General features: G+C 44.7%; 3 protein-coding genes across 3 annotated transcripts; 1 reads left to right on the top strand and 2 right to left on the bottom strand.

The window, feature by feature from the left end:
• Positions 1-4,875: 4,875 nt before the first annotated feature.
• proca1 (protein interacting with cyclin A1) lies at positions 4,876-7,522 on the top strand. Its single transcript, XM_015950966.3, has 4 exons — positions 4,876-5,438; positions 5,506-5,638; positions 5,774-5,908; positions 5,989-7,522. Exons 1-4 carry the CDS (start codon positions 4,925-4,927, stop codon positions 7,415-7,417), a joined length of 2,211 nt encoding a protein of 736 aa, XP_015806452.1. The 5' UTR covers positions 4,876-4,924; the 3' UTR covers positions 7,418-7,522.
• A 4,951-nt stretch (positions 7,523-12,473) lies between these two features.
• LOC107379993 (dehydrogenase/reductase SDR family member 11) lies at positions 12,474-17,061 on the bottom strand. The gene is made up of 7 exons (XM_015950967.3): positions 16,852-17,061; positions 15,962-16,171; positions 15,781-15,875; positions 13,032-13,161; positions 12,864-12,956; positions 12,723-12,788; positions 12,474-12,642 (listed from the first exon to the last, which is right to left on the bottom strand). The coding sequence occupies exons 1-7, from the start codon at positions 16,981-16,983 to the stop codon at positions 12,601-12,603; spliced, it is 768 nt and encodes a 255-aa protein (XP_015806453.1). The 5' UTR covers positions 16,984-17,061; the 3' UTR covers positions 12,474-12,600.
• Positions 17,062-21,242: 4,181 nt separating this feature from the next.
• On the bottom strand, positions 21,243-23,549 carry LOC107379994 (dehydrogenase/reductase SDR family member 11). Its single transcript, XM_015950968.2, has 7 exons — positions 23,302-23,549; positions 22,322-22,531; positions 22,053-22,147; positions 21,841-21,970; positions 21,675-21,767; positions 21,535-21,600; positions 21,243-21,367 (listed from the first exon to the last, which is right to left on the bottom strand). The coding sequence occupies exons 1-7, from the start codon at positions 23,431-23,433 to the stop codon at positions 21,323-21,325; spliced, it is 771 nt and encodes a 256-aa protein (XP_015806454.1). The 5' UTR covers positions 23,434-23,549; the 3' UTR covers positions 21,243-21,322.
• Positions 23,550-26,408: the final 2,859 nt, after the last annotated feature.

Raw genomic sequence — 26,408 nt, 5'->3', positions numbered from 1 at the left:
TCAGATCATTGTCATCAAGCAGAGGAAACATCTAAGGAGATGCAGAAACGACTAAAACTGGGTTCAGAACGCTTTATTAAAACTGGTCTGATGAGTCCAGATGGACCCTGTTCCGGAGTGATGGTGCATCAGGGTAAGAAGAGAGGCAGATAAAGTGATGCATCATGCCTAGTGTCTACTGTAAAAGCCTGTGGGGGCAGTGCTATGATCTGGGCTTGCTGCACTTGGTCAGGTCTAGGTTCAGCAACAGGATGAGCTCCAAGAATGAGGTCAGCTGACTACCTGAATGACCAGGTTATTGCATCTTCCCTGATGGCACGGGCCGGGGAGCATGAGAGATCAGTCTAGACCTCAACCCCAGTGAGAATCTCTGGGATGTGCTCAGCGACAGAAACAGACCTTTGCTAAGCAAAACACTGAAACATAAAATTTCCAAGCAACACTGTGGTCTTTAAGTGTGTGTGTGCCAAACGCAGGTTTAGTTCTGTTCCATGTGGTAATGTTTCTGAACGCTAATCCGTTTTATTATGTGGGACAAGCCCTCACACAAACCGCTGCTGAAACAGGAAATGTCTTTGATAGGCCTCCATAAAGGCTCATTTCATAGGAAACAGAAATGGACAGAACTCTCTGTACAGAGATGCTGAACACCCAACTCTTTGTTCTGTTCCTGGTCAGAGATGGAGGGGAACTCAGAGGCGTGGGAGGTTTGTTCCATCTGAAATTAGTGGGGGCGTGGATTTCATAAAAATCATCAATAAACATGATTTTGAGCAGTTATGGGCAAATTAAATAACACAAATATTGTGCTGTCTCTTGCCTCTGCGCTTCACTCCAGTAAGTGGATGGAGCAGACCTTCAGATCACATAAAAATGTTAATCCTCTTCTCATGCGTTCTCCAGGTTATTGTTGTGAGCTGCTGTCACCAGTGTTGGGAGTAATGCGGTACAAAAGTAATTACTGTAATGCATTGCTTTTTGCTGTAATGTGGTAATGTAAGGCATTACATGGAAAGAAAATGGTAATGTTTACTTGGTACGGTTGTCAGTAACGCGGTAATTACAACGCATTTTTAAATGCAGAATCAAGATGTGGGTTTTATAAAAATTCAAATTGCGGGAAGCCTGAAAAAAGATCCAGTATCCACATATATGACGTCATTTATGGACTCAGCTTTGCGGGCATTCTATGAGCAGAGAGGATGCAGCGGTAACGGCTCAAATCCTCCAGCTGCGTTCTGCGCGCGGCCGCTGTTATATTCACAAAATCGCTCCACCAAAACAATTTGTTTGCGATCGTTTATATCAGCCCATATTCTCTGGTACTTCATGTACTTTTCAGCTGAGTTCATAATCTGTGCCCCGGTGATTTCAACTCATTGCTGCTGGAGCGCAGCGCATATTAAGCTTTTTTTAATTTTATTTTTAGCGTTCGGTAGATCCCTTTGGCTGATTAGTTAGAAAGTAGGAAATCTAGGAAACAGTTTTTTCTGGAAGACGGAGAAAACCTGCAGCATGCAGGAAGGTTAGAGAGAGAAAGGGCCGGAAATCATTCAAATAAAATCAAGAAAACAAAACAAAGTGCTTGAAAAGAAAAAAAGTAGGTAGATTTATCCCCAATAGACATTTTACCAGTGAAAAGCAATAATATATAAGCATTTAATATTTATACATGTGATAGAATCAGATCACCCCAGAAGTCAGTCCCACATCCAGGGCCGTATCAAGGAATTTGGGGACCAAGGCAAATATAGGCTTGGAGCCCCCACCACCTCACTCCCTGCTCAGTTAATATAAGATGGCAGCGTGCTGAGAGTACAGATTGTTGTTGCTTTTATTTCATAAACAATCATTTTAAAGCACTGTTATGATATCTGACTGTTTTTAACAGCAATCCTAGCTCAGACACCACATCACTTTCCACATACATGTCATGAGCTCACTGAGTGTCAGATTACCAGATATTGAAGTTGTTTTGGTGAAAGTAACTTAAAGTAATGCAAAAGTAGTGTAATGCCTTACATTTTAAAATCAGTAATATTGTAATGTAATTAATTACTTTAAAATGAGGGTAACAAGTAATAAATAATGCATTACAGTTTTGAAGTAACTTGCCCAACACTGGCTGTCACCAGATGATCCATTACAGAGTAAACTCTCGTTGGTTTGCGTTCACTGCGGCGGAAACACGATCTTCCGTCCGACTGTGTTGACTGAAATCTTCACTGTTCTCAGAACGGAAAAGTTTCGACTGCTTATAAATAAACCGATATCTGAAATTTCAAACCAATTTGTTCAAACAGAGATCAAGCTGAGCTGAAGACGTTTCTTCCAGCAACCACCCAACTTTCCCACAGTCCCAGATGCTTGCGTTGAACCGGGTGACCTGCTGCAGTCCTGAAACGCCGGCTTTCTCTCTGCACATTCAGGAGGTTTATGGACTCATAAATCTGGGTGGAAATCACACGCATTTACTCCGTTCAAGTGTCAGATCTTACATGGACAAAAGGGGGTCTGCAACACAGCAGCCCAATTAGCTATAAATGATCAACTTTTTCCCCAAAAAATAATAAAAAGTTTTATTCATAAAATGTATTCTGTTAGCTTGCTCCGCACTCTTTTATGCAACCTTTTGGCACGCATAGAAATTCCCTCTGAAATCCACCAATATTTTAACACATTTGAACCAGTTTTGCACATAACAAAAACATTTGGTGATTTTTTTCTCTGATTTATTAAAGAATAAGAACCATCCCTTTATTGTTCTTCACTAACATGTGGTTGTAGTTCCCACATTGACCCCTAGATGTCAGTGTTTCACCCCGGTGGCTGAATCAGCTTCAGATGCTGAATTTCTAAATTTTTATCTCGTAGACGTTTGATTTACTGTGAAAATTTACTCCAGCAAGTCAATGGCTCTCAACAGGAAATTAAATATTTTATCTTTAAGGAATTTCATCAAACTTGTGAGCAAAGCTGCCGGGAGAACTTTAGTCTGCAGGACCACCAGGGGGCGCTGGATCTACAGCTGAAGTTAAATGTGGTCTTTTTAGTTTATTTATTTATTTATTTATTTATTTATTTATTTATTTATAATGCGGGCTTCTCATAGTTTATCGTGCAGAAAAATATCTTCACTCATCAGGAAGAAATAAAAATTGTCAATGGCACAAAATGGCAATGAAAACTCAAAAAGGCATCAAAATATTTTACTTGGGGTCATTTTTAGTCATGTAAAACACTTTGGACTGAACTCTGTCTGAAAAGCACTTCATAAATAAGGTTTGATTGATCAGATGTGTCATTTAAGGCAACATTTTTAAACTGATGCGTTTTCATTTATAAGACACATATGGTGTGTCTGCATTAATCTAACATGGCGTAGTTAATATTTATTGTTGTTATTATTAATAGTGCAGATTTTCTCAAATTTCACTTTCAAATGTTCATATTCTCAATTTTTCTGGGCCTGTCTCTGGTGTGAGTTGACTGTAGGGTAGTGGCCTTGTTCCTTTGCCCCGGATCCCTCCAACACCTGACAAGAAACTCCTTTTCTCCTGAGATGTGGTCGAATGTTGCCTCTGGTGATTTTACATCATTTCTCTCCGCCTTCCGGCAATCCGATTTGAGTTCCCTGAGTAGGCTGGATCTCCTCCAGAGCTCCCAGTAAGACCAGCCATGTGACAAAACACTGGGCTGATTAGAAACCCAACCTGACAGCAGTGGGGTGGGGAACGGGGCTTTTCTTGGAAAAAAGAAAAGTTGTTCGTGCAAATAAGATGCAGGAAGGAGACTTTGGATTTCAGAGCTCATACAGAGCAGAACAAGTGATAGAAATCTGTAACTGAAGCCGGTTTATTGTTTGGATGCTTGATTTCTGGTGCACAATTAAAACATAAAAATAAACAAACTGTTCATTTATCTTCAACTTTTCTTTATTTCCTACCAAATTCCCTTTTTGACTATTAGAGCTCGTTTTAGTCCCAATGAGAAAATAAACTTAGATGAAAAAAAACTATTAAATAAATTCAAACTACATGTAAAAAGTTAAATTATACATGATTATTATGGTCTGGAGATTAAAGGGTTAATTCAGTGATGTCTTGATGTAAAAAAATTACATCAACAAACTCAGAAATCAATTAAAATGGAAATCATATATTTTTAAATAATGATCTGTAACAATAACAATAATATGATCTTATTTCCATTTATTATAAATAAAAAGTAATTTTCCTCTGATTTGTGTTTTTATGTAAATGTTTTGCGTGAAATAAATCGGGTTAAGACACAAAAAAAGCTTTAAAAATTAACAGAAGGGAATAAAAACTGTCCTGAAGCCGCTCGAGGCTGAAACACTTTGACTTCTGCAGACTCGGTCCAGTTTGCGTGAGACAGTTTCAGCCTGTCCACATTCTTCACTGAAAGACTTTTGTCTCCACGTTGGGATTGAGGTCATCCCTGATTCAGGACCAGTTTAATAGCGTCTGAAAGATGTCCACTGTCCTGCGCCCCGTGCGTGTCACCATGGAGTGAGAACCTCCTCCTCCATGCATGTTCCCAAAGTAAATCTCCCCTTTCTGGGAAGGTGTGTGTGTGTGTGTGTGTGCGCGCGCGCGTGTATGGGGGGGTAACCTGCGGTCAGCTCTTGCTGAGAGTTCACGCTCCGAGCTACCGGTTTAACCCCCTCTTCTCCGTCGGCGCGGTGAGGAGCCGGCGGCTGTACCTGCTCGCCGTGTGGAGGAGGTCCAGAATAAAGAGGTTAATCCCGTGACTCCACCCAGCCCGGCCGTTATTCGCGTTAAGAATCGAACCACTCTGAGCTTCGCCTTAAAAAGGAGGGAGGGCTGCCCGGGAGCGGCGGACAACCCCGAGGAGCTGTCTCCGTTACGCGTGGTGCTGAAAGTCTCCCCTCGCGCGCGTCATGTGGTCGGTTTTCTTTGTCTTCCTGTCCTATCTGGACAGGAACGTGGTCAGGGGAGACTTCCTGAGCCGCGCCGTGGACGCGGAGAAGGAGAGCAAGGAGATGTTCTCCATGATCAACGGGACCTTCTGCGCAAAGATGTCCCTGATCGGGGAGAACTACCTCTACCAGGTGTCGGACGGAGCCGAGGTGGTGCGCACGGTGGTCAGCCCCGCCGGAAAGCTCGTCAACTGCTCCGTTGTGGTGAACCAGATGGAGGTGAAGTCGTTCATGCATGAGTGCAGGTTGGGGCTGCGGGGGCAGAGAGGCGGGGCGCGGCCGCTGGAGGCGCCTTTTACGCACGTGGGTGAGGCTAAAACGATGTGTCGGGAGTTTAAAGAGAGATCAGGGCGCAGCGGTAGCGCGAGGAAGGAGGGGAAAGGAGAGGTTCTGAAAAGATCCAAGAGAGGGTTCACCTACCCAGGGACCCTTTGGTGTGGAGCCGGAAACATGGCGGATAACTTTAACCAGCTGGGTAAGCAGAAGGTTTCACCCAACTCCGAACCATTCAGGTGTTTGAACAACACGTTCCTCTCCCGCAGGAGAGTTTGCAGAAACGGACAGCTGCTGTCGAACTCACGATCACTGCCCCAACGTCATCCACGCCTTCTCCTCCAACTACGGATACACCAACTTCAAGTGGCACTCCATCTGTCACTGTGACTGCGATGAAGCGTAAGACTCAGATTTACTGAAGCATTTAGTCATTTCTAATGATGCATGATGGAAATCTGACTGAGGTCTGATCAGACGAGTGAACATTTACTAAACTCTCCTGCAGAATCAAACGTCTCCATCGTTTGCCTCCAGGTTGAAAGCGTGTCTGAGAAAAGTCAACGACACGTCCTCCAGGGTTGTAGGTCAGGCTTTCTTCAACGTCATAGGCGTTCCCTGCTTTGAGTTTGTCTATGAGGAGCGCTGTGTGGAGCGCCACTGGTACGGCCTGTAAGTATCACAGATCTGACACGCAGGTACAGGTGAGCTGGATAAAACCCCGCCTCCTCTTCATCTCCCGTGTCTCACAGGTGTAAACGATACGATGAGCTCCCCATCGCTGTGGTGAGAGAAGCAGTGTCTTACGACTACGGAGGTGTCGATGTCATCGATGAGCTGGCGGTGGCTCCGCCCAGGCGCGATGAAGAAGAGCAACCTGAGAGCATGACCCAGAGTTCCACGTTTGCTCCGGAAGAGCCTTCGATGAGAAACGTCGTCACTGCCGCTGAGGACTTCATCAAGGTGCTCGCCACCGTCTCGACATCTCAGGGCTCCAACTCCGACTCCAACAAAGATCACACGCAAAGCTCAGAGAAGAAGAAGAAGAACGCGAAGAAGAAGAAGAAGCAAAGCAACAAAACGCCAAAAGGAAAAGGGAGGAAGAGGAAACAGAAATCAGATGCTGGTGTGAAAACAGAGGAGGGAGCTGCAGGTCCACCTGGCAGCAAGACAGAAGTCCTGTCCCTGAGTAACTTCATCCGTGAGTCCAACAGGCCCGAGCAGTCGAGCATAGATGCCAACAGAGCCAATGACAGAGGATCTGAGCTCAGACCAAAAGATGAGCCCTCCAATGACGTCATGAAAGATGAACCGGCTGCAGAGAAGGAGTTGGCTTCCGTTACGCCACCTCTGATGGTCCAGAAGAGGCCAGCGGAGTCAGAGCCGATGAAACGGGAAACCCCTCCGCCTGCGACTTCAGACAAAGCCAGAGGACAAAAGAAGTGTAAAAGAAAGAAGAGCAAGAAGCCTCTTCCTCCTTGTTCCGAAGATCTGGTACTAAACGCCATCGTTTCCACCCCCAGCGAGCCTGAGCAGCAGCTCCATGTCAGCACCGCCGTCGCCCCCGTTTCAACCCCCAAAGCCAAAAGGAAGAGGTCAAAGGAGAGAGCACACAATGAGGAGGAGAAGAAAAGGCAGAAATCCAGCTCTGGCGCTCCCATTGTGCATGCTGACCAGTCGAATTCCTCTGAGGACGGCCTGAGAGCAATTCTTCCCACATCATCCGCCCCCACGCCAGGCCAGCGGCGCTCCCATGTTTACAGAAGCAGCAGCCAGGCTGCAGCTCTCACCTACAGCGTCCTGAGAAGGCTCAAACCCAAAGAGAGGGCCAAGAGAAACAGACGGAGGAAAACGAGTGGAAACCCACATTTCTCCCACGGCAGCTCAGAAAACGTAGCCTCCGTTCTGACAGCTCCACCCCCCCACGCTGCACCTACGGCTGCAGTGCAGGATGCAGAAGCTCACCGTGAACAGGAGCGTTTCACCGCACCCGACCCCACCGTCCCTTCAAATCTACGCTGGGATCTGAGCGGGCAGCAGAGACGTCCCACCCCAGTGACACTGGTGACCCCTTGGATGGCCCCCGCAGCCCCCAGGAGCCCGCTGCAGGTGTCTGTGGAGAGGGCAAAAGCACAATTTAACAGGAAGAAGAGGAGGAAGCTGCTACATCGACAGCAATAAGCTGCGGCTTTCAGGTGCCGGTTTAGACTAGAGAAGCAAGAAGTAGCTGATGACAGAAAAACACGACTTTTATCCTGCATGTCGGTAATAAAGTTTCTGAGTGGTTATATTTGTCAGTGTACATTTGTCATTTTCACAGATTAAAGCTAAACAAAGACAAAAATAACTTTCTAAACCCCATTTGGTGAATTTAAAATCAGCTCCCGAACTAAACGAAAACCAACTCTAAAACTAATTTGTTTCGGCTTCTTTAAAAGACGCTTCGTGTTTTCAGGAGAAATCAGCGTCAGAAGTATCAGTAAATTATTAAAACTGGATTATTGTGAAATAACGCATCTAGTTTGTGACTTTGCCGAACATTTCCCGAGTCAGAAACACTTCCAGAACCACGTCCAGTTGTCCAGGCCCGCATCATCACACTAACAGCCGTCAGGTGCCCCAAAAAGTGCAAAAATGGAGATTTTTTTCTGTTAAAAAATACAAATCCCATTTAAAAACGAGCATAAGAAGTGTTAATCTACATCAACGACCCGCTGGAGAGCAAATACCACAAATGGAGACGGAGGGGCCAAACTAAATCATTCCGAGGGCCCCAAACGGCCCCCGTGCCGCGCTTTGGACATTCCGGCATGAGAGCTTTATGCACATTCAGCCCAGCTGGAAAGATTTAATCAAGAGGAGAAATCGGAACCTTAGAGGATCAATGCTAACCTGCTTGACCGCGTTTCATAATTGTTTTATTCTGACCGCTGCGCAGAAAACGGGCCAGAATCTGCTGAGTTCAGGCTCCTGTTGCCTCCAGGATCCTGCAGACTTTGATCCTTGAGCGAGCTCACATTCTGATTAGTAGCTCATTATTCCCACATGCTGGTGTTGTAATAACCTGCAGGTCAGCTGATTTTCACATGCCCACAGCTGAAGACCTGATAGGCAAGGCCTTGCACGAGTCTCGATTCAGTTTTAATCAGATTCGATAAAGAAGTGATCAACGATTCGTGTCTCCTGGTGATTCTGAGGGCAGCATGAAGTCATTTCTGTGTAAGACCAACAGCTGGTCGACGAGAATCTGGGTGAAATGTGAGATAAACTCAGAGCTTGTTGGTTTTGTCTGTAACTCCAAATATTTTTTTCTACAGCAGATAATCCCTCAGCTTCACAAGGCTGCATTCCTACAAAAAGATTAAATCTGGATCCCAAGAAGTTCATCGATACATCCCACTTCCTGGTCAGTTTAGCAAACCTTTGTAGAAGTTTGTTGGAGTCGGAACACAGAGGTCAAGTCAGGCTCCTCCTTCCAGTGAGATTAAATAGTTTGAAAATGTTTGGGATTGATGCCAACATCACTGGATCCGGACCGCTTTGTGCCCACCCACGTCATGCCCTTGGGATGCTGTACACGCGTAGATTAGGATGAAGGACGGCATTCCCAGCCCGACTGTCTGATCCATCATCATCGTTCCAGGTTAGAAAAAGTTCTCAGACCAGAAAACTACACATACAAATAAAATTAACACAAATTAGAAATTATGATTTTATTTATTAAGAAGAAATAGGCACCCAAACCGAAAACACCGCGGCAAGGGTCAGACATGGTGGAGGGAGTGTTGTGGTCTGGGCCTGGACCACCTACTTTGATGGAAATAGGAATTATGCTCTACCAGATTCCTATCTGACCTTTGACCTCAGAGCTGGAATACCCTCCTCAAACCGAACCGGATCTGGTCTAAATACTGCCCTCTGCTGGAGACAGAGCCGCTTCATAGCCCTAAATGATAAAAGTCGTTTTTGGTCTGATCCTGCATTAAATCCTGACATGTGAATCAGCCCTGCTTTGTGCCGACAACAGAAACCACCAGAGGAACTCCTGTCTGGACCAAAAAAAAAAAAACCCACAAAAAACAATGAATTGTTTGATTAAACCCAACAGATCTCCGGAGATTAAACCATCTGATGGTGGATGTGAATCTGCTGAAGCTCAGAGCTAACGCTGTTCCTGCGGTAGTTTATCATCTCCTCGTGTCTCCTCAGAAAGCCTGGAGTCAGTTTACCTTCCAGCTGAGCTTCTGTGACGCTGCGTTACGCTTTCTAAGTTACCCTTGCTAATTATGTGACTTTTTCTGCCCATTAGTGATTGTTTCAAGTTCATTTGAACCAAATTAAAAGTGGAATTAATTTGTGTTGTTAAAGGAACAAAATAAATGAAGTATGATCAGTTTTCCAGGCCATGGTCGGACTTTAAAAGCCTTTAGAGGCCACCGTACAGATTTATCGTATTTTTTTTGGGTGATAACCAGCATCCTGAGGCCTGTTTGAAGATTCTCCAAGACCGTTTTGTGTCGTAAGATGTTCGTTTAGCCATTTCTGTGCTCATTTCCTAAATGTTTGCGTGCTCCTCTCAGCTTCGGACTGCAGCCGACTCTGGACTCACCAGAAAAACGACGATGACGATCCCAGAGACGAGCCTCGTTTCTGAGACTCAGACCGTTTGGCTGAGGCGACTGCCTGCCACGCATTGGTCCAGTCCCGCGAGCGTCGCCCAGAGACGCCAGCGGGCGCACACGCGGACCAGCAGAACAGCCGAAGCTCATTTACATGAGGAGGAAGTTCTTTCATCGGAATTTCCCGAGAGGAAGTGCTGCTCACACACACCTCTGCGACCGTTAGGGCCTTTTGTTCCTAGAGAGTAGTTAGAATTAGCCTCTCCCTGCTTTCGCTCAATCAGGTTTGAGCGCAAGTTTGAAAAGTCTAAAGAAAGTTTGGATTTAAATCTTAACACATGGTTTCATTTTGTGGAAAACAGGATTTATATGTATTTTTGTCTGTTTTCTTTGTGTATTTGCCTCTTTATACATCAAATGAATTAATCATCAGACTTTATTTATATAGCGCTTTCCACCACCCTCAAAGGGGAACCAAGGCGCCGATACCGACATTAAGATCACCGTTATGGCCGATAACCGATATTTGTCGATACAGATATACTGACATTAACCCATTCGCTGCCAGCGTTTCTCACCGTTTTTACTGTTTTTTTAAGAGTCACAGAACGTTGCGCGCTAGCATGATGTCGACGCCAAAACAACCAAAACAAAGCGGAGACTCACCTCTTACATCAGGAAGAATCTGCGCGTTTCGAGCGTTATCCGTGCTTTCATAATCCGTTGAATTGTGATCGGCAGAAGCTTTTCCGGTTCGCGCCTCACTTTTTTTTTTTACAGCACCGGCCCAAAACGATCTAACACATGGATTTTCTACTTCCTGATCATGTGACGTGTGACGTACGCAGATGAAGATCGGCTTCAGAGCTGAGATGTTTGTTCTCACGGTGCGGGGGCTCGTCCGACGCCCACACAGTAAAAAAAAATGCAAATGACATCTTTAGTCGCCATTGACAACGAACGAGTTAATGCTTCTAAAATCAGCAGATTTTGTATAGAATGAAAATTATTAAAGTTGAATTTATGTTAGTTTGCACACACACCACACACATTTATGGTTCTGAGATTATCTCATTCACTGTTCACATGACTAAACAATTACACATCACCCCATCACCCTCACAGGCAAACAAATGGAGACGAGATGGAAAAAATATCGATTGTTAATATCAGCACGGTTTTATTTCTCAAACAGATATGTTAAAAAAATGACTTAACATCGGCCGATACCGATATATTGTCCATCCCTAAAATTTGGATTCAAGAAATCAAAATAAAGAACAAAAACCAGAAATCAGAAGCATTAGGAGGTCATCTCATAAAAATAAGGCTTCAACCTGCTCGACTGATCGTGAGCGGGAGCTGGTTCCAGAGAGAGGGTGCAAGGACTTGAAAAGCCCAATAACCACGAGTCTTAAATCAGGTGCGAGGGACGGTAAGCAATTTCTGGTCAGCCGACCGCAACAACCTTGAGGGGACATGCGTTATTAAAGGGACTTTGCAGAGTTTTGAATTTTTTTGCTCGCGATTGCCCCCTCAGGCCAAAAGCGTAAAGGCAGCTTCAATAGTAGGCTCGTGCACGAGGCGCGCACGCTGTACGTGCACACTCCTTAACGAAAATAACAGCTGAGACAGTCCCTTGTATGCGTGTGTGTGTGTGTGGGGGGGGGGGCCCGGAGGACAGAAGACAGGAGAACGTGCAGCTAATTAATTAAATAATGTGGTTCTGTACCTTTCTCTTCAGCACAGCCGACAAAGGTTTATGATGGGTCAGTCCTCCTGCATGCTCAGATCATTCCCTTCCCTTGCTTGAAAAATTGTTCCAAAATGAAAGTTGAACCCACATCTTTTTTATCTGTGAATTCAATGCCGTTCGGCGAGTCTCAAATAAAAATTTGGGCATCTTACTGTAAAAAAATATACCATTAATGTAAAAAATAAACTATAAATAAACTATGTTCACATCCAGAATCAAACCCAGGTCTTCTGCACGAGAGTTCGACGTCTTACTAGGTGAGCTAAAGCACCAGTGACGTCTTTAGTATCTGTAACATTTATATCCTTGATGACAGCTGAAACAACGTTCAAAGAACGGTTCGGAGTGAAAATGGCTATTTTGTTGCTAATTAGCAGGAAATATCTAGAAGAAAGTTCTACAGAAAGTAGCTAAGGGTCCTCAGAAATGTAGCTAGCTTTGTCACTAGACGTTAGGAACAGCGACAAAGTGGCACTGCCTCTCTCTCTGCTGCTAAAGCTACGGATAGCAAATGCTACGGGCGATGCCTGAGCGTGAACGCGCATGAAGCAGCCTGCTCGACCAGAGCATCTCTCTTTTTCTGTGATTTTACAGAAAAACAGGCAATCACAGTAAAAATGCCAGGGCTCATTCTACAGGACCAGGGCATTGCAGGAGAACGTATGAAGAAGACATTTATTATTTCTATACGTTTTGGCTGTCAAACTTACATAATGTCCCTTTAAGAGCTCCGCTAAGTAGGTGGGTGCACCGCCTCGAAAAAACGTAAACACAAAAAGCAGGATCTTAAACTGTGCCCGGTAGGAGAGAATGGGATAAATGGGGTCCCTTTTCCCAGTTCCAGTCAAAAACCTAGCAGCGCTAATTGCAAAATTATTTATTTGTGTTGTAATTTTTTTTTTATTACAGGTTTTTCATCTGTGACTCTGATTGCAGATGTGATGAATTCATCCCATCAGGGATTTTGGAGTAGATCCAGCCATCAGACGCTATGTCACTTGCTCTGAAGATCGCATCTGAATGTCTCCGATCTAGAAGAAATTAGTCATAACGGGTTATTTAGTTTTAGAACAAGCAACAAAACTGAAAAAACTGGAATGAAGAGACAAACCTGGACATGAGGGGGGGCGCTCAGGACGTATACGACCGCGTTGGCAATGTCGATCGCTTCCAGAGCCTGTCGGGAAGGAGAACAGCTCCATTCCTCCTCGTGGAAACGTGATTAATATCCATAAATAAATCAAACGCTTACCTTATAATGAGAGTAGATGTTTGCAGCTTTGACTGGGTCCTGGCTGTAAAGACGAGGAGCGAATTCGGTCTCCACTAAACCTGGAGAAATGCACTAAAGACAGAAGACAACGATGATGTTTTGGATGCGCTGAAATGGGATGTGGTGAACTGGTCAAACTGGTTTTACTGTGGCTCTGATGTGAGTCTTGGCCTCCCTCAGCTCCTGCCTCAGGCCTTCGGTCAGGGCGGTCACCGCGTACTTGGTGGCCGTGTAGAAATGGATGTCGGCGTTTGGAAGGATTCGGTGTCCACACATGCTGGAGCGATAGACGTGGGACAGAAATCCAAAAAAATGAAGCATATGGTTTGGCAACCCGACACTGGTCGCCCGTGTTTCAGCGGTCAGCTGAGATTTAGCTTTCAGAAAGAGAATTTTTTAATGTTTGGTAAAAACAAACAAACAAAAAAAAAAAAAAAAAAAAAAAAACGGTGTCATCATTTAAGGTTTTTTTAAAGGTTTAGATTCAAAATTTTGAATTTAACGGGAGCTGTGTGGCACAAACTGGTGGTTTTTAACGATTTGGCAACACATGGGCTGTGATCTCCGGCTGTCGCTGGAGCGGTTCGCAGCCGAGTGTGAAGCGGATGGGATGAGAATCAGCTCCTCTAAATCCGAGACCATGGTCTTGAGTCGTAAAAGGGTAGAATTCCTTCTCCGGGTCAGTCTCCACTATCTCACGGTCTTGTTCATGAGTGAGAGAAAGATTGGTGCTGCGTCTGCAGTGATGCGGGCGTTGTACCAATCTGTCGTGGTGAAGAGAGAGCTGAGCTGGAAGGCGAAGTTCTCGATTTACCAGTCGATTTGCGCTCTATGGTCATGAGCTTTGGGAAGTGACTGAAAGCTCGAGATCATGGATACAAGCGGCTGAAATTAGTTTTCTCCACAGTGCGTCTGGGCTCTCCTTTAGAGATAGGGTCAGAAGCTCGGTCATCCGGGTGAGGCTGGAAGTAGATCCGCTGCTCCTCCACGTCCAGAGGAGCCAGTTGAGGTGGCTCGGGCATCTGGTCAGGTGCCTCCTGGACGCCTCCCTGGTGAGGTTTTCCGGGCACGTCCAACCGGGAGGAGACCCGAGGGAAGACCCAGGACACGCTGGAGGGACTATGTCCCTTGGCTGGCCAGAGAATGCCTTAAGATTCCTCCGGATGTGTTCCCCAAGTTACTGGAGAGAGGGAAGTCTGAGCCTCCCTGCTTAGGCTGCTGGCCCTGCAACCCGACCTTGGATAAGTGGATGGATGGATGGATGGATGGATGGTTGGATGGACGGACGGGCGGATGGTTGGATGGATGAATGAGTGGATGGATGGATGGATGGGCGGGCGGATGGATGGATGAATGAGTGGATGGATGTATGGATGGATGGTTGGATGGATGGATGGACGGGCGGATGGTTGGATGGATGAATGAGTGGATGGATGTATGGATGGATGGTTGGATGGATGGATGGACGGGCGGATGGTTGGATGGATGAATGAGTGGATGGATGTATGGATGGTTGGATGGATGGACGGACAGGCGGGCCGGCGGATGGTTGGATGGATGGGTGGGTGGATGGATGGTTGGATGAATGAGTGGATGGATGTATGGATGGATGGGCGGGCCGGCGGATGGTTGGATGGATGGATGGTTGGTTGGATGGATGGATGGATGGATGGATGGATGGGTGGGTGGATGGATGGTTGGATGTATGTATGTATGTACGTATGGATGGATGGATGGATGGGTGGATGGTTGGATGTATGTATGTATGCATGTATGGATGGATGGATGGATGGATGGATGGATGGATGGTTGGATGGATGGATGGATGGGTGGGTGGGTGGATGGTTGGATGGATGTATGTATGGATGGGTGGATGGTTGGATGGATGGGTGGGTGGATGGTTGGATGTATGTATGTATGTATGGATGGGTGGATGGTTGGATGGATGGGTGGGTGGGTGGATGGTTGGATGTATGTATGTATGTATGTATGGATGGGTGGATGGTTGGATGGATGGGTGGGTGGATGGTTGGATGTATGTATGTATGGATGGATGGATGGATGGATGGATGGATGGACGGGTGGGCTGGCGATGGTTGGATGGATGGATGGATGGATGGATGGATGGTTGGATGGATGTATGGATGGTTGGATGAACGGACGGGCGGGCCGGCGGATGGTTGGATGGATGTATGGGTGGGTGGATGGTTGGATGGATGTATGGGTGGGTGGATGGTTGGATGGATGTATGCATGGATGGATGGGTGGGTGGATGGATGGATGGTTGGATGGATGGATGGACGGACGGGCGGGCCGGCGATGGTTGGATGGATGAATGAGTGGATGGATGGATGGTTGGATGGATGTATGTATGGATGGATGGGTGGGTGGATGGATGGATGGTTGGATGGATGGATGGACGGACGGGCGGGCCGGCGATGGTTGGATGGATGAATGAGTGGATGGATGGATGGTTGGATGGATGGATGGACGGACGGGCGGGCCGGCGATGGTTGGATGGATGAATGAGTGGATGGTTGGATGGATAACTCCAACACAAAACAACGTAGACACATGAAAGTTCACAAGAATGTCCGTGAAAGCCTCGGAACGCTCAAGTTCAAATACTGTTCTGATTGGCTTTTAGTTTTCCCACAGCGACGGTTTGTTTGTTTACGTTTCAGTCTGCTCCAGCCTCGTTACTGAGATGCAGCTGATGTTTGCAGCTCAAAAAGTGGGAAAATCATAGCTCTCTATTTGGCTTAGACTCTCCGTGCCGCTGCTGCACGTGGCCAGCCCCATCAAGGTTTCTCCAGTAGATGATTACTACACCTTTCCAAGTATTTATTAGAACTGCCGTTTCACAACTGTGCATTAGCTTTAGGTAACACCACACCTGTTTAGGTTGATGATGTGCCCATCATCAACGCTCCTCTCCTTCATGGACTGGTACGCCTCTCGTGCGCAGATGCTCAGAGCCAGAACGTTCACCTGGAATAACAGACGTGCGTCAACTCACCTGGAAACAGCAGCCCATAATCAGGCGTCTAAGACAACACCGATCTGTGAACGCTCACATCCAGCATGTTCTTCCAGCCGCTGGTTTTTCCACTGAGCAGCGACTCAGGATGAGCCAGACCTGCGTTGCTGACGCACACGTCTACGCCTTTGTGCTGAGATCTGATGTGTGAGAACATGGACTGGATCTCCTCCACGTTGCTCAAGTCACATTTGAGAGGAATCAGGACGCCGGGGTAACCTGCACTCTGACACTCTGCAGCTAGTTTCTGGAATCAGATCAAGTTTTGTGTTTTTTCAGATTTTAGAGTATTTTGTCGGATTTCTTGCAAATTTCTCCGATATTCATCCAAACAAACCTGAAAAACACCTGAAGATTAGAAATAAAACTGTATAGCCTTTCAGTCTATTGGAGGATATAATTTCAACTCCATGTCTCGGGATTATTATGTGTGACACATTTTAATCTGATGTGTAAAAAATAAGAACTAAGGAGGACAAGGTTTTAGTGTTGGGTTAACATGCTACACTCACTCTCTGCCTCCAGGACCAACACGTCTATGTTTGCTGCATCTAATCTATTAAACAGTGACCTTCTCATCAGACCCATGAAACCTTTAGAGGAAGTTAAAATCAGCCCATCCACGAGTCACAGGCTGCATCACATGACACTACTAACCTTTAACTTTAAAGGTTTTCCGTGCAGAATCACTCCTGGGGAGCTAAATCTACATGAGCTAACTGATGCTAGCTGTCCATTCACATGTCACGCACGTTCTGCGTCTGAAGCCGCTGAAAACTCACAATAACTGTTCAACTAAACGTGACACGGACATTATCTGCGTGATCGGGTTCGCTAGAAGGGAATTATGGCGCCATAAATTATAATTAATTTACTTTTTTTAAGTATCCTAGCATAACATTAGCATTCTCGCTTGTTGGTGCAAACCTGGATCTTCTCTACGTTCCTGGCGCAACCCAACACCGTCATGCCGAACCGGACCAGCTCTTTAGCGATGGCCGCACCGATACCGACCGAGGCTCCGGTTACCAGAGCCGTCCGGCTCTTCCAGCGATCCATGACGGCAGACAGGAGACCGGAGCAAGAGCGTGACCTCTCCGTGACCCCCGGTTGCACTTGGACCACGCAGAAGTTACGTAATACGTAATTGAGCAGAGCTGCGTTCAGGGTCACTGCTTAATTTTCAGCACGGTATCCATGTATTTGGACATTTAATGCGTACTTTCTTAAGATACATGATACATATTTAATTATTAAAAATTCAGGGTTTAGTTGAATGGCAAAGCTAATATGGGCCCCTTTATTAAAATTATATTGCATGTTTATTAAGCATAAATTAAAAAAGGGTCAATTTCCGGGTGTTGTTAACTATTAAATGTCTTTAAGGTTAGGACAAAGGGCTGGGGGGCTGGTCAGTAAAGCATTGCATTAAATGGTTAAACAGTTGTTAATACTTTACTGAATAGTTCATTAATGTATAATAATGCACCAAGTAACATTAAGAGACCCTGATTGTGTTAAGTGTTACCAATTAAATTAACAATTGTTAAAAAACACAATTACCCCCATATTAACCATTTGAAGCCTGGCACATGAAATTAATTCAGATTTTGTTAAAATATGGATCTATTTATAGGCTCTTATGAATAATCTCATGACGTCAGTAATAAAATAAATCAGCACTGAGCTCTTGCAGTACTTAGCTCTTCCACAAGAGAGCAGCAGAGCTGCACACAGTGTCATGTTGAGGAGTGTGGATGACGGCGGACCATGTGTGGTGGAGCAGATCAGGAGGCAGGAATGCATGCACGGATGAAATAAAAGTAGATTTAATGGCAGAGCGGGAACGACAGTACAAAACAATGCTGACAACAAACAATGATCCGACAAAAACTGATACAAGAAGGGAGGTATAAATACACAGGGGAAAATCAGGAACACATGATGGGCGGATTAACACGGGGCAGGTGAGAACAATAAAGACTAATCAGGCAGGGGAGAGACACAGTCAGGGAGGCAGGGGCAGATTGTGACACACAGTTGATGTATCAATCCTGTTCAGGAGATAGATGATAAAATAATTAATGACCCGCATTTGGATAGCACCTTTCTGAATCAGAGGACTCCAAAACGCTTTACACTACAGTCCATCATTCATCCATTCACACGTACACATTCACACCCTGGTTAATGAAGCAAACGGGATATTTTTGGCATTGAACTGTTAAAATGGCACAAGGAGATTCTTTTGGTTTTGTGCTGTTTACGATGTCTTACGTGGTGTTTAGAATAACCATAAATCTCTAAATTTCATCAAAAGAATATAATTTTACTTTAATCTGCAAAAAAGACCCACTCACCAGTCAGATCTACTCAGATTCTCTGTTTTTGTGCGTTTCGCAGCTTCTAGTTTACCGTCGGTGATGTGGTCCTCAAATGCAACGCGCTGAGGAAAAGCAGCTGAAATCTCAAAGATGCCTGATCAGTTCATGCAAACCCAACTTTACAAACGTTCACACTCTCCTCCACTTCTCACGGCAGGATTATTCACGTGGGATTTTGTTGCTTACAGGAGAAACTGCTAATTGTGAAACGCCGGCTGGAGCTCCAGGGAGAGACGTTGTCTGCATACAGATAAAAGGAAGAGATTTTGGGGTAATCCTGGTCAGGGTGGCTTGTAAAGACAAGTAGGAATCAGAGACATCTGCAAGAGGGGAAAGAGAGGAATGAAGGCGATAAATAGTTGGAGGAGGAGAGAGGAAATTGAGTAAGAATGTCTGGCAGAGTTTTTACCGGCAGAAACAGCCATGTTTTCTCAGAACCTGTCTGTGAAACGATCCCTGGTTTAAGTCCAAACACACGGGGTATTTCATTAATCACTCTGTCGCCGAACTTTTTCCTCCATACGCAATAAAACTATGTGTTTACACAGCTGGATCCCGTTCAGGGTATGTTCATTCAGCAGCTGCTAGTTTATTATTGAGCTTGATGTACGGGATGTTTCTGTTAGACAGAAATAAAAATCTGTGCACGACAGTTTTTCTTTTGAGATAAAATGCAGGACTGAATTCAGAGTGCTCTTTTGCATGATGAAATAAATAGAATATAAATGGTAAAAATGGTAAATGGCCTGTATTTGATATAGCGCCTTCTAGAGTCCTGAAACCCCCCAAGGCGCTTTACAACACAATCAGTCATTCGCCCATTCACACACTGGTGGTGATGAGCTACGATGTAGCCACAGCTGCCCTGGGGCGCACTGACAGAGGCGAGGCTGCCGAGCACTGGCGCCACCGGTCCCTCCGACCACCACCAGCAGGCACTGTGGGTTAAGTGTCTTGCCCAAGGACACAACGACAGCGACAGACTGAGCGGGGCTCGAACCTGCAACCTTCCAATTACGGGGCGAGCTCTTAACTGGGTCAGCAGTAGCTCAGGTGGTAGAGCGGGTTGCTTCATGATCGGAGGGTCGTGGGTTCAATTCCAGCTCCCACCAGGGGTATCCTGCTGTTCTGTCCTTGGGCAAGACGCTTCACCCAACTTGCCTGTGTTAGTGGTGGTCAGAGGGGCCGACGGCGCCAAATGGCAGCCTCGCCTCTGTCAGACCTCCCCAGGGCGGCTGCAAGTAGCTTACCATCACTAGCAGTGTGTGAATGTGAGAGTGTGTGAAAGTGTCTTTGGGTGTCTAGAAAAGCGCTCTATAAATTCATTACATTATTAACTCCTGTGCCACAGTCGCCCCCAATATATATATATAAATATATATATATATATATATATATATATATATATATATTATATAGATTAAATATAGATATATATATAGATTAGAATATATTATAAAATGCTCAATAACAATGTGCGGATGTGTTTTATTCAGAACAAGACTTGTTGCTCTGAATTAGCTGATCTAAGCCCAGTAAAACAGCCTTAGACTGTAATGTTAATGTAAAAATGCATTATGGTCATATTTTTATTATTATTATTACAGTTTGTTTGGTCTCCTGTACTCTTGTAGGTTATGGTAGAAATAATCAGTTAGAAAAAGATAAATATGATAAACAATTAGACTATATTAGGGTGAGATTAAATGTGAAAAAACAGTTTTTAAAGTGCATTTGCTGAAGAAAATTAAGTAAAATTCAGTATCAGACAAAGATAACCTGAGCTATCTAAGCTACTTTTAAATCAACGTCAAAGGCAACAGCACCCTTTATCAGATTATAAATGAACTTTAATCATTAACATTAATAAAGTAGAGTTCAGTTCCGCCGGCCACACCCGAGCGATCACTGCTCCAATAACAGGAAGTAGGGTAAACAATCATCATGAACTAAAGACCAAGAACATCTAAAGCTCTGCTGGACTCATTTGGCCGAGGTCAGAGGTCAAAATTTAACAATATTCAAGAGACAAGGGACAAAGATGCCCTCCATGAGAGAGCTCTAAGGCAAAAACCGTTTCACATTTACCTAAAACATCCCGACAATCCCAAAGACCTATGGGTAAATATTTCAAGGACAAAAGCAGAACTTTTGGAAGGTGTGTGTCCAGTTCCATCTGGAGTCCCTAGACATCATAGCAACAGTCAGACACGGTGGTGGCTGTGTGATGGTCTGGGGCATCACTGCTGCTTTGGGGCCCAAAAAACGTCTGTTACTGCTGAAACCAGGAATTCTGCTCTCTAGCAAAAAAAACCCTGAAGGAGAAAGTCTGACCTTTGACCTTAATCCTGGAAACCATTCCTGTGTGGCTGACTTTAAACATTGTTAAAGAGAACGATTGTTTGAATGGTTAACTGCGGCGGTGCCAGGAGCGGAGCAACCGGTTAAGCTAAATCAGCAATAACTTTTCTCACAAGACAGCGCTGCCTTGGGCAGTTTTATCAAATGATTAATTGAAAACTGCTTTATCAAACAACGCAGACATGAATCTTTTAACTTAGAACAAAACAAAATGGACGAGTGAATAAAACCGGAATTACGAGGCTGCTGAGGATCGAGGAAAACGAAAAGCGGGTGTTTGTGTACGCTGAGGGAGTGAGTCGATGTGAATGAAGGGTGCGGTATTCAGAGATTTCAGTCGTGTGTGACGGGGAGACAGAAACTGAGCGTGCCCGAAACGGTAAAACCGACTTTATAAAACAAAGAAAACAGAATAAAAGCAGAGCTGACCGAAACCCAACGAGAGTTTAAAAAACGACAAAAGAGACAAACGTTCACCGATCAAACCTGCAGGCCCGCACCGGTCCCGCCCCAGCCCCCACCCGTGCATCAAAAAGGACCTTTTTCTAATAAAGAAGAGAAACATCAGCAAAATTAATCATTAAATCAAGACTTTATTCTTTTTCAGTGAAGACGCTCGTGTTACGTTCAGAGAAAAAACTCAGGCCAAGTGTTTAAACTGCATCTTGCTCCACGGGCCAAATCACCATGTCCCCAACCTGCAAGAAAGGACGCAGCTCAGAAAACCTCAGATAGCTATCAATCAATCGATCAATTGATCAATTGATCGATCAATTAATCAATCAATCAACCAATCGATCGATCGATCAATCAATCGATCAATTGATCAATCGATCAGTCAAGCAACAAGAAGAAGATCAAACACCTGCACGTGAGGCGGAGCGCTGAGGGCGTAAATGATGGCGTTAGAGATGTCTATGGCTTGCAGCGGCTGTTGAAGACAAATGAGAACGTTTTGCATGAACTCATAACAACATCATTTACCCGCTAACAGCGTTTGTTCACCTTATACTGGGAGTACAAGGCTGCAGCTTTATCCGGGCTGTCTTTGAAGAGCCTCGACGCGAACTCGGTCTCCACCACACCCGGAGAAATGCACTGTAGACAAAAAAACGGTTGAGTTTGGTTTGCTTTCTCACGCCTTCAAAACGCGGCGACGGCGAGGCCCTACTGTGGCTTTGATGTGGGTCTTGGCCCCCCTCAGCTCCTGCCTCAGGCCGTCGGTCAGGGCGGTCACGGCGTACTTGGTGCCCGTGTAGAAGTGCGCGTCAGGCATGTTGAGCACATAGTGTCCGCAGATGCTGGAACGGGGCGAACGCGTGAGATGTTAGTCAGAAATAACCGCCGAGAGCGTGACAATGTAACCTCGGACTAAAACCGCACCTGTTCAAGTTGATGATGTGGCCGTCATCGACGCCTCGCTCCTTCATGGACTGGTACGCCTCACGGGTGCAGATGCTCAGAGCCAGGATGTTCACCTGCAGAAATAAATAAATAAAGGTGAGTTGATCCTAAGAGCTGCTGCTTCAGATTCTAGTGAACTCGTCTCTTCAGGTCCAGATGAACCAAAACTTTGACTTGGTCGAATGTTTCTGATTCATCGCAGCATCAAAGCACACGGATGAAAGTCAGCGTTTGATGGTTCTGCTCACATCCAGCATGTTCTTCCAGCCGCTGGTCTTGCCGGTCAGCAGAGGCTCGGCGTTGGCCAGGCCGGCGTTGTTGATGCACACGTCCACGCCTTTCAGCTGCTGCTTGATGGCCGAGAACATGGACTGGATCTCCTCCGGGTTGGTCAGGTCGCACTTCATGGGGATCAGGGACCCGGCGCAGTCCGCCTTCTTACACTCCTCAGCCAGTTGCTGGAATCACATCAAGAGTTCCTCTTTAGTCATTTTTAATCCCAAACCGGCAGATGAATGATTACAAAGTGATCGGATGCCAGAAGAATGCACATTACTACATCGCTAACTCATCTCTTGATCTATTAGTAACAAGGTGGAGCGAAATGAATCCTGTTTCTGTTTGATGTTTAATGTTTAGTTGAACTTTTATGATGCTGGGGGTTGCTCTTTGATTCAGGCGTGGTCGACAAGCAGCAGCAGCAGGATAGGCAAGGACCATTCACGCGGTGTTCCTTTAGGAAACACTTCCGCGGCTGATCCCTGCACAGTCTCCGGCTTTTAAACCCAAACCTCTGTGCCACAACTCTGATAGAAAATGTAAATGTCCACAAACAACAGCTGGAAATAATAAACAGTTTGTCTTTTTTTTAGGAAAAATGCTATTTTTGTGTGTTTGTGTTTATTTTAAACAGGTCAGTGCAACCGCCTCTCCCACATCCGACCCGAATTTATCAAAGATCTGTTCATTCTGTTGCATAACTGCAGACAAATGACCGCTGAATGGCTTCTCTTTAGGCGACTTCTACAGCTACACGCCCACCCAGCTGATTATGTAACCCCGCAGCGCTCAAAAGTTTAAATGACAGTTTTATTTCATTTTTCTGCGGGTTAAATTATGCACAAATCAGGTTAAGCCCCAAACATTTCATTTGATCTGTTGCAGTTTAATGTTCTCCCTTTTCCATGAGAAAAAAGAAAGAAGAGTTAGAATCAAGTTTGGAGCGAACCTGGATTTTCTCCACGTTCCTGGCGCAGCCCACCACCTTCATCCCGTGGCGGACCAGCTCCTTGGCGATGACTGCTCCGATCCCGGCCGAGGCTCCGGTCACCAGCGCCGTTCTGCCCTTCCAGCGGTTCATCACGACCGAAACACCGGCGAGCTGCTTCAGAAGACGCGGAGAACCGAGAGTGAGATGGAGCGAAAGACAGGGAGAGAGTGAGACGCACAACGGAGGGAGCGCAGAGTTTATAGCGCTCCTGAACGCGTCACCGTGGTGCGTTCACGCACCGCTACAGAGAACTTTCTTTCAAACAGGCTCTCAAAATTGAAGTCTGGTGCGTTCATGGTCACATTTGTTTCCATGTTCTGTGCCGATTAAATTAATACATATTTTATATAACTTTATATTTAGTGTGAAATAAAATATTAAATAAAATTACGTTTTACCTAATGTTGAATTTACTTTTCTCGCTGTAGTTTTCTGTTGCTGAACATTATGAAAACATACTTAAGAGGCTTTGAAGCAACATTTTTAATTTAAAGGTGCGGCAGGTAGGACTGAAGCAAGAATGACTTCCTGTGGTCAAATTTGGTCACTGCAGCTCATTGTTGTAAACAAAAGGTAACTTTCTCACTGCCGGGAGTTTCATGGCTGTTGCCGTTATGGATCAACACCAAAATATTCTACGAGATAAGCAAAGAGGAGTCATACTCAGTAAAATGATATGGGCTCATTTATATACTTATGGGTTCATTTATTTGTGTGTCTGAGTCTTGAGGAGTCAGTCACTAAACGCATCACACACACATGAATCCCAGTTTCATGGCTCTGGATGCAGAGGTGAGACCTGATCTAAGAAAACACGCATTTAAAAACACTTTTTATTTGAAACAATGACCTCCAGCTGGTTCTGGAGCAGTGGACCAGACCTGGAGTGGGAACTAGATCATGCCCAGGTCCTTCAAAGAGGCTAGGACAGACAGATGGGGTCTGATTTGGAATGGATCTTTCCTTCTTATAGTGCTTTAGGCTCAATCTGAGATCAGACCTTCATGAGGATAACAAAGAAGCTCTGGATCGTACAGGACCATCTACATTTCTGCACTCGTGTTAAGGTTAGAATCATAATTAAAGTATCCAGGGCTCAGCTCCAAGAGCTTCATTGTTGAGCAGCTCCTCGTCATCAAAGGAGTCGGCGGAGGTGAATTCATCTTGAGAAGATCAAGAGTCCTGCACCTTCTCCTCCTGAGGGACTTTTGGACCACTGAAAAAGATGTTAATAATCCAAATAAACGTATCTCAAGTCTCCCTTCAGCCCCTGGCTTGGGACAAGAAGGTCATGTGACATAAATGTAATTATTTAATCCCTGTCATTATCCAAGCTGTGCTGCTATAAATAATCCACTAAACAAAAATGCGCCGCTGCTGCTTCATAAGATCCAACTGAGTAAACCACGACCGCTGCTTTCTTTAGTTTTAAGACTTCATTTTTCATCTCAGTGTTGAGCAATAAAATGTTTTATCAATGGAGTCCATTCTGAGCTCATGTGGGAACGTCAGAAAACGTTGCGGCTCAGATTAGAATAACGGTTCCTTTATGTTTAAAATGTCACATCATGTTGTGCAACAAATTATCAAGCGCCTCAGAAAAAAGGTTGTTGGGGATTTTTATTAGTTTGTTTATAGCAGAAAAAATATTCATGCCCTGGATGCATGAAAAGTTACTAACTGACTAACTAACTAACTAACTGACTAACTAACTAACTAACTAACTAACTAACTAACTAACTAACTAACTAACTAACTAACTAACTAACTAACTAACTAACTGACTAACTAACTAACTAACTAACTAACTGACTAACTAACTAACTAACTAACTAACTAACTAACTAACTAACTGACTGACTAAAATACTGTTAATGATAAAAAATATATGGGCACATTTTTATCTATTAATTGTTTGTCTTCTTGTTTAAAAATTAACAATAGGACATTTATTGATTTTGGCTGCACAGTGGCGCAGTGGTTAGAGCTGTTGCCTTGCAGCAAGAAGGTCCTGGGTTCGATTCCCGGCCTGGGATCTTTCTGCATGGAGTTAGCATGTTCTCCCTGTGCATGCGTGGGTTTTCCGGGTACTCCGGCTTCCTCCCACAGTCCAAAACATGACTGTTAGGTTGATTGGTCTGTCTAAATTGTCCTTAGGTGTGTGTGTGTGTGTGTGTGTGTGTGTGTGTGTGTGTGTGTGTGTGTGTGTGTGTGTGTGTGTGTGTGTGTGTGTGTGTGTGTGTGTGATTGTTTGTCCTGTGTGTCTCTGTGTTGCCCTGCGATGGACTGGCTCTCTGTCCAGGGTACACCCCCGACCGTCGTCCATCTGCGACCCTGGGTGGTCGAAGCAGGTTCAGAAGATGGATGGATATTTATTGATTTCACTTTTTTTATTAAACTTTCAGGTTTGGGCTGTTTTATTTTTTTCAACACAAACCTAAACCTTTATTTTATTTTACGAAGTAATTGTTGCAGCGTAAAGAATTGTTCCACAGATGTTTTATTAATGTGTTGTTAATTTTACTTTCCTCAAATACTGTAATGTTGTAATGTCCGAATTAAATAACAAAGTTGGAGTTTGTTTTAACTCTTTGAAGCCTGATGTATGAAATAAAAATGAGAAAATTATAATAAAACATCTAATAAGTCATAATAAGTCATCTCTGATCGGTGTGATTTTTGAGGTCATTTAAAATAAAACGGGCATTAATCACCTGCATCGCTTAGATCCTCCACCAGAGGGCAGTAAACATGTACAAGCTTTATTACAGCAGGTATTTCTATAAAAGTCCTAAACTTGGTGTATGGTTTATGATACCCATGACCTTATATGGTTAAATCAGAACAAAAGTAGATATTTTTTAGCTTTTAGCCTTCTTTAGTTGATTTCGTGTAAATATATATTTTATGTTTCATGCACACATATTAAAACACGATCAATTTTCATTTTTCATGAAGACAAGTGATCTGCAAATCTCCAGTTTAACCTGCATGTCCCCAGAAGCACTTCGTCCGTGCCTCCCCTAGGTGGCAGCACTTAACAACACTTCTGCAGCTGTGTGTTT

Source organism: Nothobranchius furzeri, chromosome 13 (genome assembly GCF_043380555.1).
Source record: "Nothobranchius furzeri strain GRZ-AD chromosome 13, NfurGRZ-RIMD1, whole genome shotgun sequence".
Classification (NCBI taxonomy): Eukaryota; Metazoa; Chordata; class Actinopteri; order Cyprinodontiformes; family Nothobranchiidae; genus Nothobranchius; species Nothobranchius furzeri.
Note: the sequence above shows the minus strand (reverse complement) of the source record. Positions and strands in the feature narration are given on the sequence as shown.

What these genes read in the sequence shown, in the direction of transcription:
- proca1 (XM_015950966.3), top strand. Translation starts at nt 4,925, where the DNA reads ATGTGGTCGGTTTTCTTTGTCTTCCTGTCCTATCTGGACAGGAACGTG. An exon ending in GGATAACTTTAACCAGCTGG is followed by an intron (nt 5,439 to 5,505) that starts GTAAGCAGAAGG and finishes CCTCTCCCGCAG; the next exon opens with GAGAGTTTGCAGAAACGGAC. An exon ending in CACTGTGACTGCGATGAAGC is followed by an intron (nt 5,639 to 5,773) that starts GTAAGACTCAGA and finishes GTTTGCCTCCAG; the next exon opens with GTTGAAAGCGTGTCTGAGAA.
- LOC107379993 (XM_015950967.3), bottom strand. Translation starts at nt 16,983, where the DNA reads ATGGATCGCTGGAAGAGCCGGACGGCTCTGGTAACCGGAGCCTCGGTC. An exon ending in CACATCATCAACCTAAACAG is followed by an intron (nt 13,162 to 15,780) that starts GTGTGGTGTTAC and finishes CTATCGCTCCAG; the next exon opens with CATGTGTGGACACCGAATCC. An exon ending in AGACTCACATCAGAGCCACA is followed by an intron (nt 12,957 to 13,031) that starts GTAAAACCAGTT and finishes TTCTGTCTTTAG; the next exon opens with TGCATTTCTCCAGGTTTAGT.
- LOC107379994 (XM_015950968.2), bottom strand. Translation starts at nt 23,433, where the DNA reads ATGAACCGCTGGAAGGGCAGAACGGCGCTGGTGACCGGAGCCTCGGCC. An exon ending in GCTGGAAGAACATGCTGGAT is followed by an intron (nt 22,148 to 22,321) that starts GTGAGCAGAACC and finishes TTATTTCTGCAG; the next exon opens with GTGAACATCCTGGCTCTGAG. An exon ending in CCTTGTACTCCCAGTATAAG is followed by an intron (nt 21,601 to 21,674) that starts GTGAACAAACGC and finishes TGTCTTCAACAG; the next exon opens with CCGCTGCAAGCCATAGACAT.